Source organism: Varanus komodoensis, unplaced genomic scaffold, assembly GCF_004798865.1.
Source record: "Varanus komodoensis strain SLA01 unplaced genomic scaffold, ASM479886v1 scaffold3, whole genome shotgun sequence".
Classification (NCBI taxonomy): domain Eukaryota; kingdom Metazoa; phylum Chordata; class Lepidosauria; order Squamata; family Varanidae; genus Varanus; species Varanus komodoensis.
Window position 1 is genome coordinate 47,643,692 of NW_025335761.1, and position 15,455 is coordinate 47,659,146.

At 44.7% G+C, this 15,455-nt stretch overlaps 1 protein-coding gene across 3 annotated transcripts in view; it reads right to left on the minus strand.

The window, feature by feature from the left end:
- Positions 1 to 15,455, minus strand: part of SYNE3 (spectrin repeat containing nuclear envelope family member 3) — a 93,882-nt gene that overhangs the window by 45,929 nt on the left and 32,498 nt on the right. For all 3 annotated transcript variants that reach the window (XM_044436179.1, XM_044436180.1, XM_044436178.1), the window contains 5 exons: positions 13,492 to 13,664; positions 12,227 to 12,536; positions 6,332 to 6,493; positions 4,222 to 4,566; positions 2,990 to 3,126 (listed from right to left, as the gene is read on the minus strand). In XM_044436179.1, coding sequence (XP_044292114.1) covers positions 2,990 to 3,126; positions 4,222 to 4,566; positions 6,332 to 6,493; positions 12,227 to 12,536; positions 13,492 to 13,664 — 1,127 coding nt within the window. The remainder of the gene's footprint in view (positions 1 to 2,989; positions 3,127 to 4,221; positions 4,567 to 6,331; positions 6,494 to 12,226; positions 12,537 to 13,491; positions 13,665 to 15,455) is intronic.

Sequence of the window (15,455 nt, forward strand, 5' to 3'; positions counted from 1 at the left end):
AAAGGAGCCCAGACTAGCTTCCTCAAATCTGCACTACTGTAACAGCCATGGAATCAGCACAAACCTTTTGCAGCTTGCCAAAAACACACTCTGGACGTGACAAAGAAAAGCCAGCTTTTTGGATACAGTCAAAACTTTGGCCTTGCCTTTGTCTGGCTGAAGGCGATCCTTTTTCCAAGTCTGCAAAGGTGTGGGCTATTTGCACATCATCTCCTGTTTCCAGTGAGCCTGGGCGTGGAAGTATTTGGCCCAAGCCCCTTGGGGAGAGGAAGAGGGAGAGGAGAGAGACTGGTAGGCTGGATCTGCCATCTATCCTGGCCAAATGTATGCAGGAAACAGTGGTTAGTCATTAGGAGGAAGCATAGGCCTATGTAAAAAAAGGCTGAGGGGAAATGAAACCAGAAAAGCAAGCAAGAGAAGCAGACAGAGAAGCCCAACAGGCACAGAATGTAAGTGACATTAGCATTGCTGCTTCTTGCCTACATCATGTTCAGCCCCCAGCACAAAAAGTAAGTTTATTTATTTATTTATTTATTAAAACATTTTTATGCCGCCCCATTCGCCGAAGCCTCGGGGCGGCTTACAACAAAAAATAAAATAACATTTTAAAATACATACAATAAAATACAAATATATAATATAAAACATACACTATAAAACAAGCCGCCCTGGCCAAATAAAATTCAATAATATTAACATTTAAAATACTGCTTAAATAAAAAGGTCTTCGCCTGGCGCCGAAAAACAAATAACGACGGCGCCAGGCGGACCTCTCTGGGGAGCGCATTCCATAACTTAGGCGCCACCGCAGAGAAAGCCCTCCTCCGAGTAACCACCCTCCTAACTTCTTCCATGGAGGGCTCCCGGAGAAGGGCCTCTCCCACCGATCTCAGGGGGCGGCTGGGCATATAAGGATGTAAGCGCTCCTTCAGGTAACCAGGACCCAAGCCGTTTAGGGCTTTATAGGTCATAACCAACACCTTGAATTGGGCCCGGACTTCAATGGGAAGCCAGTGAAGCTGACGGAGAACTGGAGTCATGTGAACATAACGTCCAGTCCCCGTCAGCAGCCTGGCAGCTCTATTTTGGACCAATTGAAGTATCCGGACCGTCTTCAAGGGTAGCCCCACGTAGAGCGTGTTACAGAAGTCCAAACGGGAAGTCACCAACGCATGTGTCACTGTCGCAAGGCAGTCATTCTCCAGATAGGGGCGCAGCTGATGAATTAGCCGAAGCTGGAGGAAAGCGCTCCTCGCCACTGCTGTTACCTGAGCTTCCAGTGAAAGCTCTGGGTCGAGGAGCACTCCCAAGCTGCGGACCTTGTCCCTAAGAGGGAGTGCAACCCCATTCAGGACAAGGTTCAATTCACCCTCTCCGAAGCCCGATCCGCCAACCAACAGGACCTCCGTCTTGTCTGGATTGAGCTTCAGTTTATTGGCCCTCATCCAGCCCATTACCTCGGCCAGGCACCGGTTCAGCACAGCCACTGCCTCACCTGGATTGGTGGAAAATGAGAGGTAGAGCTGGGTATCATCAGCGTACTGATGGTTCCGCAGCCCACACCTCCTGATGACCTCTCCCAGCGGTTTCATGTATATGTTGAACAGCAAAGGGGACAAAATGGACCCCTGCGGTACTCCATGGCATAGCTGCCATGGCGCAGAGCCATAGTCCCCCAGCACCACCTTCTGGAACCGGCCATTGAGATAGGAGCGGAACCACTGCAAAGGTGTCTCCTTTGAAACCTCTGAATCAAGTTAACCAGGAGCAGAAGACATCAGTGTAAATAGGCACCTCCAGTTCCAGTGAGTAGCTTTAGGAGCAGCAGCACAAACAGTGACCTACAGAGTGATCTGGACTAATAGCAGATGCCAAACAGCCAGTGGTTAGAGTGCTGGACTGGATTTCACTTTACATGGCTCCGGATGGAGGTTGTCACCAGTCATCTGCATAATGGACTGGGAGTTAGCTACAATGCAAACTACTTCTTCTTTTTCCATAGTGTGGAGAAGATAACCCAATCTGCATGGCAGCCAAGTGCACTGAGCCAGTATGAGGTAGACTCTCAGACTGGACACTCAGACTAAGACTAGCAAGATCTGGGTTCAAAGCGCTGCCCAACCATGAAGCTAACTGGATGAGCTTCAGTCAGTACTATCTCTAACTAACCTTTCCCACAAGGTTGTTGTGAGGTTAACTTGGGACAGGGAAAGGTGTGAACCATCCACTCCTTTCAGGAAAGGAAACAATTTAAATGTAATGAATGAATACAGAGACAGCCACCAAATTTTCTCCTGCAGTATCACTGAAGCAATCTTTGAAAAGCAGATAGGTGAGAACTTTCGAGCTTGTCCTTTTCAAGGCTCCACACACAAGCACGTGCCTGCCAAGACTAGTCCAATTCATGCTCAAGTCTGTCTTGCTCCTGATTCCCAGTTTGATTTGTGCAAACATTTGAATTTGCATGAATTTCCTCCACAGACAGATTGCCTTGTTTCACCTACAGAGGAAAGATGCATGAATCTCCCCTTTGATCACTGTTCAACTTGTGAAAGTTACCCATCCAAGCTAAGTGAACAACAATTGCGAAAGGGAATCAGGTAGGAGAGGAATAGGAAGGTCATGTTCAAAGAATCCTGGTGTTCTCAAACGTCACTCATTCACCAGTCCCTAACAATGGCCGTAAGATGCTGGGAGCCAGCAGACTGAACATCTGTAACCTTCATTTACTTGTTATCGTTAGCAGGAAGATCAGGACAAACCGGCCTGGGTTTATTTGCACTGTTTCCACATCACTGGAGCAGCCTTTACCAACCAGGCCCTCTCCAGGTGCCCGGGACTTCAACTCACATCATCTCCCAGGAGGTGGGTGCCAGCTGTAGGGGTGATGGGAGTTGCAGTCTACAACATCTGGTAGATGTCAGATTGGGAAATCCACTGGTGTAGTTTATTTAAAATGACTGCCCTTCTCTACCAGAAATTAAAATACCTTTGATATTCTCGTAGTGCACATATCACACTCTCAGAAAGGGGCTGCACATCTTGTGAAAACCTGAACAACTCCTTAAGTTGAGTCTTCAGTCTCTCAATCTTTGATTCCTCTTTTGAAAGAGCTGCCCTTGTTGCCTTTAACACAAAAATATTATCATTAAATAGATGTAGTAAATCAGTTTTCTTGGAGGGTGTATTTATACAACTATTTTGGAGGGGTTCATATTGTAATTAGGAAGAGTCATTTACTTGTTGCAAACTATTTCACCATTAGACCTCTTTAACTCACATGAGCAAAACAGATTGTGAATTTTAATCTAATATACTTGTATTGGTATGGTATTGTCACGAGCAATGAGCTGCTCTGGGTTAAGGCTACCGTGTTTAATTTTCTCCCTCCCTTTATTTCTTTGGGCACTTATAGCCCACCTTTCTGTGATAAAATTGAACTCAAGGCAGCTGATGAATAAACACATGAACCATAACATAAATGTAAAAACATACTTAACAATGAAATACAAGCAACAGTGAAAACAGAGTAATTGAAAATCATATCAACAGCAGTGGACTAAATATATAGAAACAGAAAGAGAGCAAATCAGAAGGGACCTCCCGGGCCATCTAGTCTGACCCCCGGCTCCAGCCAGCTCTACTCATGACATACCTACTAATGCATTAAACAAAAAACAAAACAAAAAAAAGGTGATTGGGATACATTTTAAGAGCTGGTACAACTGAACCTCTTGTGGGAGGCTATTCCATATTGTGGGCATCACAACTGAAAAGGTCCCTCTCTCTTGCCTCCGCCAGGGCACCCATCCACATACACTGTTATGCAAAAGGTCGGGAGGGGAGGGGGCATAAGAAGGAGCCCAGTGAGAACTGAGCATGCCTGATGGCTGTAGAACAGTAAATGTCTGTGGAGGGGGAAAAATGGAAAACTAGGGGAGAAGGAATGGAATGGAGCAGTCTTGAAAAGAGTGTGACTGGCTGGTTAGGATCCCGGCCAGGAGCACGCCGTGTTTTGTTATGGGTTCCCGCCTGTGTACTTTAATATAATTCCATAGAAAAGGAAATATAGCTTCAATTTCCCTGGTAATTGGCTTTAGGTAAAGCACTACAGTAGTTGGCAGGGTGTGGCTAGCATGAAGAATTTGGTTATTTACAGAGGGTCAACAGTTCCCCAGCTTTCTTTTCTTCCTCATCTGTTATGAGCAAGTAGACACTTACCATGTATCTTCTCCACAGAGCAATTAAGTCCTCCTCGCTTCTCACTTTGTCACCCGGGTCCAAGCTGTTTCCTAGCCTTTGCAAGTTCTTCCGGAACTCCAGTATCTCAGCCTCGAGCAATCTAGCTTGAGAATGATAGGCGTTTTCTGACTTCAGGTTCCTCAGCAACCTCTCCTCTTCCTCGGCACTCACCAGCTTCAACTTCTCCAGGGCTTTTTTCAGTTCCTCCAACTCGCTAGTGATCTTTTCTGCTCCCAGAGGGGACGTGTTTTGCTTGACACCAACAGACTGTGCTTCCAGCAATCTCAGTTTCTTTTCCCCACCCTTGACATCTTTGGTGATATCCTGCAAAAGGGAAGAGTTTGGAGTGGGTGACCTCCCAGTCCTTAAGGCCGTTCGGAGCACTGGTGCCACTACATATGGCCAAATACTCTGATGCCAGCAGAAAGCCTGGAGAGCCCTGTGGTGGCCTGTCTCAAAATGTCCTACTTTGGAGATCCCTGCAGTGGCATCTTTGATTGTATTATCTGTGATAGTGATCCCTGACAATGATCATCAGGCCAGGGGTTGGATCCAGGCTGGTTCTGCTGTGCTTTTGATAGGACACAACCAGAAGCCATTTCACGTGAGCCAAGCAGCCAAAACAGAGGTAGTGACATGGGATCGGTGGATCACTGATGTTCACATGATCCTCCAAGTACCACTTTGCCACTCACCCCATTCTTGTTCTCTGCTCACCTTCATGAAAGAGAAACTTGTGTAAATTCAGCAAAATTCAGTGGGAGGTTTTTGCATAGACTAAAGTAGGGCTGATTTGGCCTACTGAGGAATTTGCGCAAACTGAGAGATTTGGGCAAGCTGATCTAGGAATCGGGAAGGAAATGAACATAAGCACATGCTCAAAATTTGTGAGCATTTTGTTCATTGCTGGAGCCCCCCTCCATGTTCCGTCCCCTAATGACGTGATGTGGGATATTGCAAGGAGGAGGGCCATTGCAAGTATGGCGTCCCAACTCTGGAATTCAATTCCACTGGAGGGCCACTTGGCACCTGCGCTTCTGGTTTTTAGACACCAACTTAAGACATTTTTGTTGCACTGCTATTTTAACAGGTGAATTGTTGATTTTTAATGGTTATAAATAAGTTAAACTATTAAGTGCTGCCATCATTCTGATTTTAAAATGCTAAATACATAAATTACATTTTAATTGATCTTATTTTTGGAGCCTTATATAACATCTATTTTATTTGTTTTATTATTTTTATCTTTTTAAATTTAATTTTGGTAGTTTACTTATGGATTTTTATTGTTATTGGCCTTTTTGCAATTGTGTGTTGTTGTATTGTTGATTGTACTGTTTATTATGCTGCAGATGGATTTTATCATCTGCAGAGAGCCTATGGCTAGTGGGGTGGCATATAAATTGAGTAAGTAAATATTTTCCACAGATGCCTGCTTCTAGTTTCAAATGAGATATGCTTGCATGTTTTGCAAGCAGGGAAGAAATCCTGATAATCTCTAGAGGTAATTTCTGCATGACCACCTCTTAAGCAAGCAGGGCTGAAGCATCCATTTGTGAGAAGGGAAGAAAAAGTGAGATGACCTTCTCCTATAGCCAAGCCACTGTTACAGTCCATACATTCAACCTGATGATCTGCAGCTACAGCCAGACATGGCATGTGCGGACTAGATTTTTACTTACATACATTTTGGTCCTACAAATCCTACCAGCAGATTCCAGATCAGTGCCTCTGACTACTGTGGCACTTTGACATGTCTATTCGTTTTCCCTCCCTCCTACCAAGGTGCAGGGGAGAATTTCAGTTTGGTTTGGTTTTCATAAGAAGAATGTGGACGAAGTAAGACTGACAAATTCATTCAGGCAGACCAGGCCTTCGTGTATTGGTCGTACAACCCTCTCTCCTGCGTCCCTATGCATTCAGCCACCATACTGCTCAATCAGAGTCACCACCTTTCCTCATTCCGGTAATTAAGACTTAGGGAAAGCATTTCAACATTTCAGAAAGGGGGAAAGCAGTGTGAAAGCTGGGAAAACAGGGTCAAGAGAAAGACTGTGTCCATGGGCAGAGGGTGGCAACAAGCAAATACCTGCAACGACTTGATTCTATTTTCTGCTGGCAGCTTTGCTTCCTGATCAAGGCAGCCGTTTAATCTTTCTGTCACCTGGGTCAGCCACTGCTGAAAGTGGTCAATGTTGCTCTTATATTGCTCGTGTTCTTTTGTTATCTTTCCAAGCAGCTCCACTCTTCTCTGGAAGAAAAGAAAAAGCAGAGAGTGAAAGTTATTTTTCTCTTCATACTTCACATTTTTTAACAACCCAGAATACAAAGGCCCTGTTCTCCTCCCCTGCCAAGTTACTTGGCTGTTTTCAAGAATCTGAAACAGTTTGTCTTCTGCACAAGGACAAAATGGGGTTCCCTGGGCCTCACTGTACTGTTATTATTCAGTGCCTAATTCAACATTGAATGCAAAGTTTCAAGGGGCCCTTAAGGTCACCAACTCCATTTTGTGATTGTCTTTGCTCAGAAAGAAAATCAATGTATCATGTCTAGGGGAAAGGATGCACTTAAAAATTCCACCCTTAAAGGCAGTCTATTTTATTATTTTAAATAAATAAATGCCCTGTAGCTTTGTACTACTGATTATGCTTCTGTGAGGTCTTGCTTATAGTGAGGGGATAGGCAGCATGGGTGGGTCTTCCAAGTTTGGAACCTGCTTGAAAATGCAAATACAAGGGAAATGTGCTGGCAGTTCTCTACACTATTGCCCTGGGGAACAGCTGCAAACAGGACTGGCAACTTCTGGAGTCACTTAACCCTATACCTCCCTGAGCCTGGAATCCTGCTCCCACGGATTTGTGAATGAGTCCCACTGAACCCAATGGGACTAACTTCTGAGTAGACCGGTGCAAGATTGTGCTGTGGGATGCTTTCTCATAAGACCTTCAGAAGAGACCTACAAGAGACCAAACGCCCATTTGGCCAGCAGTGTATTTCTCACAGTTGGCAAGCCAGAGGAACCTAGCAAGCTGCTTTATCCTGGCAGTGGCTCTCCAGATGACCGGCTTGTTTCCCCAGCCCTACCTGCAAGGCTATAGACTAGACCTGGACCTTTCTGCATGCTATGTGTGGACCCACCCACTTCATGACAGCTCTTCTGAACTAAGGCCACCCGTAGGACATGAAGGCAACTGCTTCCATGAACACATGACCTGGCTCATGCCCCATGACAACCCACCATGGCTAGTCACCTTTGATGGACTGCTGTGCTGTGTGACAACAGCACAGCTTTTGCAGTGTGGCTACATTTTCACCCTTAGAACCCATGGCTTGCTTTAGGGTGGCTGAGACCCAGTGTGGCTTACTTTGTTTTCACGGGCTGGCAGGGTGACTTGGTTGTGTGTTGTCAGAAATGGCTACAGAACTGGCTGGTCAGAACAACAGAAACTAAGGCAGGGGTTGAGGAAACCAGGAGTCCTGGCACAAAGGTGTTGGAATTGTTGGAACCAGCAGAAGATCTGGCAGGGAATGAGGGGGAAACAAGCCATGGAAAGCCTGGTTAGCCAGTGAACAGCCAACCCATGGTGGCTTAGTGTAATGAAAGAACCCTCCCATCACTAATTACTTTTACATAAACATACAATAAGACTGAACTGTCAAATCTCATTTAAATCTCTTTGATTTCAGTGGGAGAGTTTGTCCGTCCATCCATCCTTTTTCACCCTCACATTTCCTGATGCATTTCTATACCCTAAGTGCTAGTTACTTACCTTTTAATTCCAAAATAAAGGTTAGTGTAAGGTGTTTGGCCAGACCCCACTTGCAGCCAGAAGGGCCTATTTTGCCTAGCTCTGCCATCTTTTATAACTACTGAAAAGATGCAAGACATCTGAAAAACTGTCTACTCATTCACATCAATCAGGGGAACATGGGCAATGCTATTTCTTGAAGGAAAAATACAAAATACAGGTGATCCACAATGGAAATCAAAAAATATTATATGCCACAAAAATCAACATTAATTTTCTAGTCTCAAGAGATTCTAGAAAACCAGAATAAATGATCCACTTAGATCAGGGGTCTCAAACTCGCAGCCCGTGGGTCAATTGCTGGGACGGGCGGGGCATGGAGGAGGGGCCCTGCGGCCTTCAAAGCGCCGGCGGCGCCTGAGCCGGTCGCGGGATGAGCGGCCCACCACCACCGCGGTGGTGGAATACTTGATGCGGCCCAGCCTCACCCAGACTCTACTTCCAGCACCCCCACGTAAGTTGAGTTTGAGACCCCTGACTTAGATGGACCAAAGGTGTGACACAGTATTAGGCAGGGTACAGAACCTCAGGCTTGGGGGAGGGACACATCTGGCTTGCCTGTGGTCCCAGTCCGACCTCCAGGGCTCTCCAGAAGTCCACAGTTTCTTCCCCGATCTCCTTCCCCATGACAATCCATTTATTTGGAGGTTTTCTGATTTGGTGCAGGTTTTTTTTTTACTTGCTCTAAAAGGCTGAAATGTATCTTCTAAGGCTTAGTTCTTGGTAATAAGAACTTTCAGCAAAACCATGTTATTCTTTTTTAGATCTGTGGCTTTTGCATTTAGTACTGTCAACCCTGGAGATGCCACTCCCAAGAGCTTCACCCAAGGCTAACAGAGGTTCACCGACCCCAAAATAAGGCAACTTCATATCATCAGAGATGACAGTGCATTTAGAAGTTCTTCAACTTTGATAAACTCTAGCTTAGACCCCCAGTTCCTCTGCACAGCATGGGCATAGGATGTGTACAACTAACTTTTCCCTGTTTGATCACTTACGATCACTTCCATCGCCTCACTCAAGGATGTACTTATCATTAGTTAGCTAGAAGACCACATTGAAGTTATGCAGAACCAACAAAAATAATGCTTTCAGCTGTGCAAAATAAACATGAAATGCTCCAGTTCTTCTTGCTAAGTCTGGAAAGACACGATGTCCCCACTGATTATTTATTTTATGCACTGATTGCCAATAAACCTTTTAGACCGTATCTGTGTCAATACACGGAATGAAAAAGAAATTGGCAGCAACACTGTAAAAAGGTGTCTGTGATTTATAGCTAAAACTCTGGGATCAGGCATGAAGCCAGGAGGCGTGAGAATGCTCTTTGATACCAACGGAGAGCAGGCATGCTAAGTTGCTCCCTGTGCATAAACCAATAAAAGTCAAATAAATAAATAAATAAATCTAAAGCAAAATGGTTCAGCCCGTGAGAGAGACTGACACCTGCCAGAGGCCTCGAAATGCTTCTTGAGCACTTCTGGAGGCCATAAAAAGGGAGCGACTATAGATCACTTGTCGTGGCAGAACACATGTTTTGCATGCAGAATGTCCCAGGAGGTTTAAAAAGGCAGGAGCACCTCATGGCTCCTGGAACACCAGTGCCAAGCGGAGCAAACATTCTGAGGCTTGCCAAACCAGCACTGTGACCCACAACAAGGCAGCTTCATATATTATTTTGACTCCCGTCCTTCTATTTAATGTTACTATATTATGATTATATTCTATTTTACACATTTTAAGGCTTTTATATTGTTATTTATTCTTCTTTTTTTACTTCTTTTATATTGTTATTTATTTTATATTGTTAATTTTATATTGTTATTTTTGTATTTTATTGTATTTTATTGTGCTGTAAGCCACCCCGAGGCTTCGGCAAGGGGCAGCATAGAAATGTTTTAATAATAAATAAATAAATAAATAAATAAATAAATTGTTTTATATTTTAAAATGTATTTTTGTGATTTTGTAAGCCACCCAGGGGCTTTTTAAGTAATTGGCGGCATAGAAAGGGAAATATGAATAAATAAATTTAACTTTGCCACTCACTGTCTACTTTTGCCTTGGCCAATGTGATGATTCAACCATTCCCATTGCAGTATACAATGAAATGTTCGATTGCCTCATGGAGAAGCCTATGTTTTCCTTCGTGGAAAGTACGGTACAAACGGTGATAGATTGATACATTATATAGATTGATAGATAGGAGTAAGAGAAAGGCACAACCTCCAGCCCCCTAACAGAGCCATGGTAGAGACAGCTCTCTAAGCTAGGCCTGGGGAACCTTTCACCCTCCAGATATTCTTGGACTTCAGCCCCCAGATTGCCATCCAGCACCGTCAAAGGTCAAGGATAATGGGAGTTGTAGTCCATCAACATCTGGGTGGCCACACATTCCCCACCCTCGCTCTAAGCCACAGCTCAGGAATTGTGATGCAGGGAGGCCAGGAGCTGTTCCTGACCTTCCCCATCCTGCTTTTTTGGTGTCTTGATTGGGTCTTAATGATAACTTACGTCTCATTCACTCCCCCATTCTCTGAGATGCTGTATAAGTTCCCTTTTTAGTTCCCACTGATCCTTGCCTCCCAAGACCTCTCCGTTTGATTTGTTCAAGAACCAAAGGCCCCACCTAAACTTTCTAGTCCAGAACCAAGGACTCTCATAAGCAGTAGGAACAAGCCACCTTTGTTGTAAAAATTATCCAAAGCTTTTTGAAGCTATTAAAACAGCTCCAGTTGAAACAAACAAACAAATACCTGCTCAGATACAGCAGCCACAAGCAAGTCAACATTAGACAGAAGCAGCTGACCCAGCTTGGAGAATAAATAGGCTTCAACCTGCCATTGAAAAGCTAGTCATGTTGGTGTGCTTTTAATCTGCCTGGGGCAAGAATTCCACAGATGGGGCACTGAAAAGGTCCTTTCCCTGTTATACATGTACTTGTTTTCAGCTGTGAAAAAGACCCAGTAGGAAGAATCGGGGTTGTATTAGTGATTCCTGGATGTAAGGATGCAGCAATTGGATCAGTGGAGCCCCTGATACAGAAGGTGGAAACCTCATGTAGAAAACTTCCACATGTATATTACAGTTGCTAGATGGAGATGCCTGGTTCCTTTTGTCTGAATTTGACCTAGGAAAGCCCCTGCTTCAAATAATGGCATCTTGTCCATGTAAGGCAGCCATCCGCTTAACTTGATGCCTTCTAGATGCTACGGACTACAACGCTCATCAGGATCAGCAAACACAGCCAATGGTCAGGGATGAGGGGGAAAGCTCAATTTACTGACAATACAAGCCAAACAAAGGCTATACATCCCTTTTGTTCATGCACATTCTATCTACAGCCAAGGTCCCAAAGTCCATTGCATCTAATGAGTAGAATCATACACATGACAGGCATGCCACAGATCATTTGAATTATTGCTCTCCGTGCCTATGCTCAAGATGTGGAAAAGCATCACCAACCCTGTACAAACAGTGCCAGGCGTCAGTTGAACATGCCCATGTGCTTAGCAGAAGCATGATGAAAAGAGGGCAGGGGATGTGGAGAGGGCCTCACATTCAGTGGGGTAGCAGAAGCGCCACTGCAGAGACAGTGGATCTGTGACCCCTTGGCTGTTATGCGCACCATATCAGACAGGGGTGTGTGAAAGAAACGAATGTGACTTGCATGCCAACATTTATCTGTCTTGGTTCTTATTTTCTTCAGGGGATAGGTGAGAATTTCAGTTCAATTTTCATAAGAATTCACCAAAATTTGCAAAGTTCTCTATAATTGGGACAAAAAGAACTTGAGATTACAAACAGGTGAATGTCAGAGAAAATGAAACCAAGAGAACTTTCTATCCGGGCCCAGGACTTGGATAGCTTCAGTCTTTAAAGTCTGAGTATATTGAGTCAAGTTAGTGTTACATTAGGGTCAATGCATCTTTTCCTCCCTGATAGATTCCTCATGCGTAATGGCTACATGGCAGGCAGATACATGTTTGAAATAGCTATACCATTTGAATGTAGCTGCTGCACACAGGTGGAAATTTTGTTTCAGTTTGGTTTTGATCAGAACGGATCAATAATCTTAAAATTCTTGAGATCGGGGAGTGAAAGAGCTTGAGATTTTAACAATTCAAATGGCAGAGAAAGCAAAACAGACCCATCCATCCCTGAATGGCCCTTACCTGTGCTTCTCCCTTAATATCTTCATACTCTTCCTTCATCTTTTTCTGGACATCCTCATCCACACTTGGGTCTCCAATCCTGTTATACAGAGAGGTGGCTTCCTCCAGTAGCCGTTCCAGGAGACCTGACTGGTTCAGAACATCATTGAGCAGGACTTGGGCATCGCTGAGCTGCCACTGCTTCTCTTTTAAGCCAAGCTGTAGCTCGATATCAGGCTCCAAGGTCACCTTCTTGTTGTGGATCCATGCATAAAAGTCGTCTTTGGCCTTCAGGTATTCACTCCAGTGCAGCCACACCCACTCAATACGGCTGTTGAGGGGAGGAAGGACAGCGAGATGCATCACGCACAGTGGCACTTGCCAAAGGAATCCTAATGCTGGGGAATGAGATTATGGAGGTCCAGCTGGGGCTCTTCCAACGCACACTGGAGGCTGTCCTCTCTGCTTCCATGGCAGCATTGCTGCTATTTGAGATTTGAAACATGAGCCTCACATTTAACTTTCCTATGACAAACTGGGAGGTTGAAGTCATGATAAAGTGACAGATCCTCAGATGACATATCTCATCCCTCCAGGGAGCAATGCTGGTGTCTAGAAGTTACATTCAGTTCTCATGGAACTCTTGTAGCCCCCACACAAGCCTTGTTTGATCTCCCCAACCATCTACCACTGCAAGAATGGCGAGACGGGTTCTATCATTCCTGTCATAGAAAACTCACCTATTACATAATCATCATCATCACCACCACCACATTTATGCCCCACTTTTCTTCCCTTTCTAAGGAACTCAAGGCAGCTAACAAGGTCCTCTTTCTCTCCATTTTAACCTTCTGTGAGATAAAAGGAGGTATGTGACTAGCCCAAAATGACCCAATGAGCTTCATGTCCGAGTGGAGACTTGAACCTGGATTTCCTGAGTCTTGGTTCAACATTTAAACCACTCTGCCACCATTGGCTCCCAAGTATCTGTGAAGTATCCTAGGAAGTAATGGCTGCAGCATCATGCCAAATTCCCTAGATACTCTAGGAGAGAGGCATCCCTTGACCTCAATGAAGAAAGAACCCATTCCTAGAATGTTCTCCCTGTCCCCGCCCTGGTCCCTGTCCTGGCCCCCATCCCTGTCCCCATGGGTCCTGGGTGGCCACCTCCACCCCAGCAGATCCTGATGTAGCCCTCAGGGCCAAAAAAGTTGTACAACCCTGTAACCCTGTTGGCCACCTGGAAAAGGACTGTGGGCCAGATCTGAAAGTCCTGTCAATCTTACCTGTGACAATGTGTGATGTAAATGGCTGTTTCTTCCCACTTGGCTTTAATATCCTTTAATCTGGATAAAACCTCATGCTTTTTTTCTTCGCTGATGCACTGAAGGAGAGCATCAGCCTTCATTAGAACCAAATCCACCTTCAATCGGCCTTCGGGTTCTAAGGCACAAATTTTCTGTCAGGAAGAAAATACACACCCAGATGAAACCATGAATTTTAAAAGATTAGATCTTATGCATGTCTGAATTTCTCATTTCTCATTTTTTTCATTTTCCACCTAGAGAAGGACATAAAATGTGGACATTTCAAAATTCAATTCTTCAATGATAAATTTTCTCAGTCCTTCTCTCATATAAAAGAACATAGCTCATTCTGAGCTAGGTTAGCTAACAAATTGACTGAATATAATTTAATACCATCTATTTTTTCCTTTAAAAGAATTTTGTTCATCCAGCTGCAATCCTAAAGCTAGTTTTGTTGAAGCAAGCCTCACTGAACACAGTGGAACTTTCATCAGAGTAAAAACGCATAGAAATACCCTGCCAAAACTCAATTTAACTGGAAATTAGAAGGACCGATTGGCTTGAAAACTAGCTAGTGAGCTGCAACTATTTTCGTCTGTGATCCAGCTGAACTCATACGTGTGTTACCAAGGATTTTCTTATATTTATATAAGCATGGCCAATGGTCAGGAATCCTGGGAATTGTAGTATAAAATATTTGGAGGATACTATGTTAGGTGAGTCTGCTTTAAAGAGAAATGCATTAGCTTTTTGCTCAAGTAGTGACCCTTGCTCCTCTTGGTTTTGCAATTTGCATCATGAACATGCATTTGAATGCCTGGTTTCCTGAACTTTCCTGAAGGTTCATGAAGGCATTTAGCATCTGTGCCTGTTCCCTCCTATCAGTCACTGGATCTCCTTCCTCCTTATTTAGTGGTCCCACCACTTGTCTCCCCTTCTTCTTCCTATTTACATGCTGAAAGAAGCCCTTTTTGTTGCTCTTGATATTCTTGGCAAGTCTCAGCTCATAATCAGCCTTAGCCTTGTGAAGAATCCTTCTGCAATGGGCCTCCTTCTCCCAGTATACACTTTTGTCTATTTCCCACAGTACCCATTTCCTACGGAGGTTCCTCTTTCGTCTAATCCCTCTAACCACCTCCTTTTGCATCCATGGCGGCAATCTCCTCCGACTCCCCACCTTACTGACTAGAGGTATTGTCAAAGCTTGTGCCTCCACAACCTCCCTTTTGAGTGCTATCCACCCCTCCTCAACTTGCTTACCTTCCAGTAACCTATCCCAGGAGATTTTCCCCAGTCTTGCCTTCAGTTGGCCAAAGTTGGCCCTCTTGAAGTCCCAGCTTCTAGTGCTCGACCTGCTGCATGTCCCCAGTCCCCTGATCTCAAAGCAAAGGATGGAGTGATCACTCGTATCCAGAGCTCCCTTAATCTGTACTTCATCTATCAGCTCCTCCCTATTGGTCAAGACCAAGTCAAGGATGTTTCCCCCCCTCGTCGCCTCTCGGACCCTCTGTGTGAAAAACCCTCCCTCTATAGCTTCTAGGAAGCGACGTGACCTGGCTGTCACTGCCGAGTGAGTCTCCCAAGTAATATCCGGGAGACTGAAATCTCCCACAATTACTGTGTCTCTCCCCCGAGATATCCTTAGAATCTGGCCTGTCAGGACATCATCCAGGGTCTCAAGTTGACCTGGAGGGCGATAACATACCCCCACTGTCAGGTCTCTTTCCCTGTCAAAACCCCTAAGTTTCACGCAGACTGCCTCTACCGAATCCCCATCTGTGCTGCATTCTATCTCACTGCATCCTATCCCTTCCCTGACGTATAAAGCCACGCCGCCACCCCCTTTCCCTTCCTGTCCTTTCTAAAAAGGTGATACCCTTCTATGTTCACATTCCAGACTTGCCTTTCATCCCACCAAGTTTCTGATTCCCACCAGCTCATAC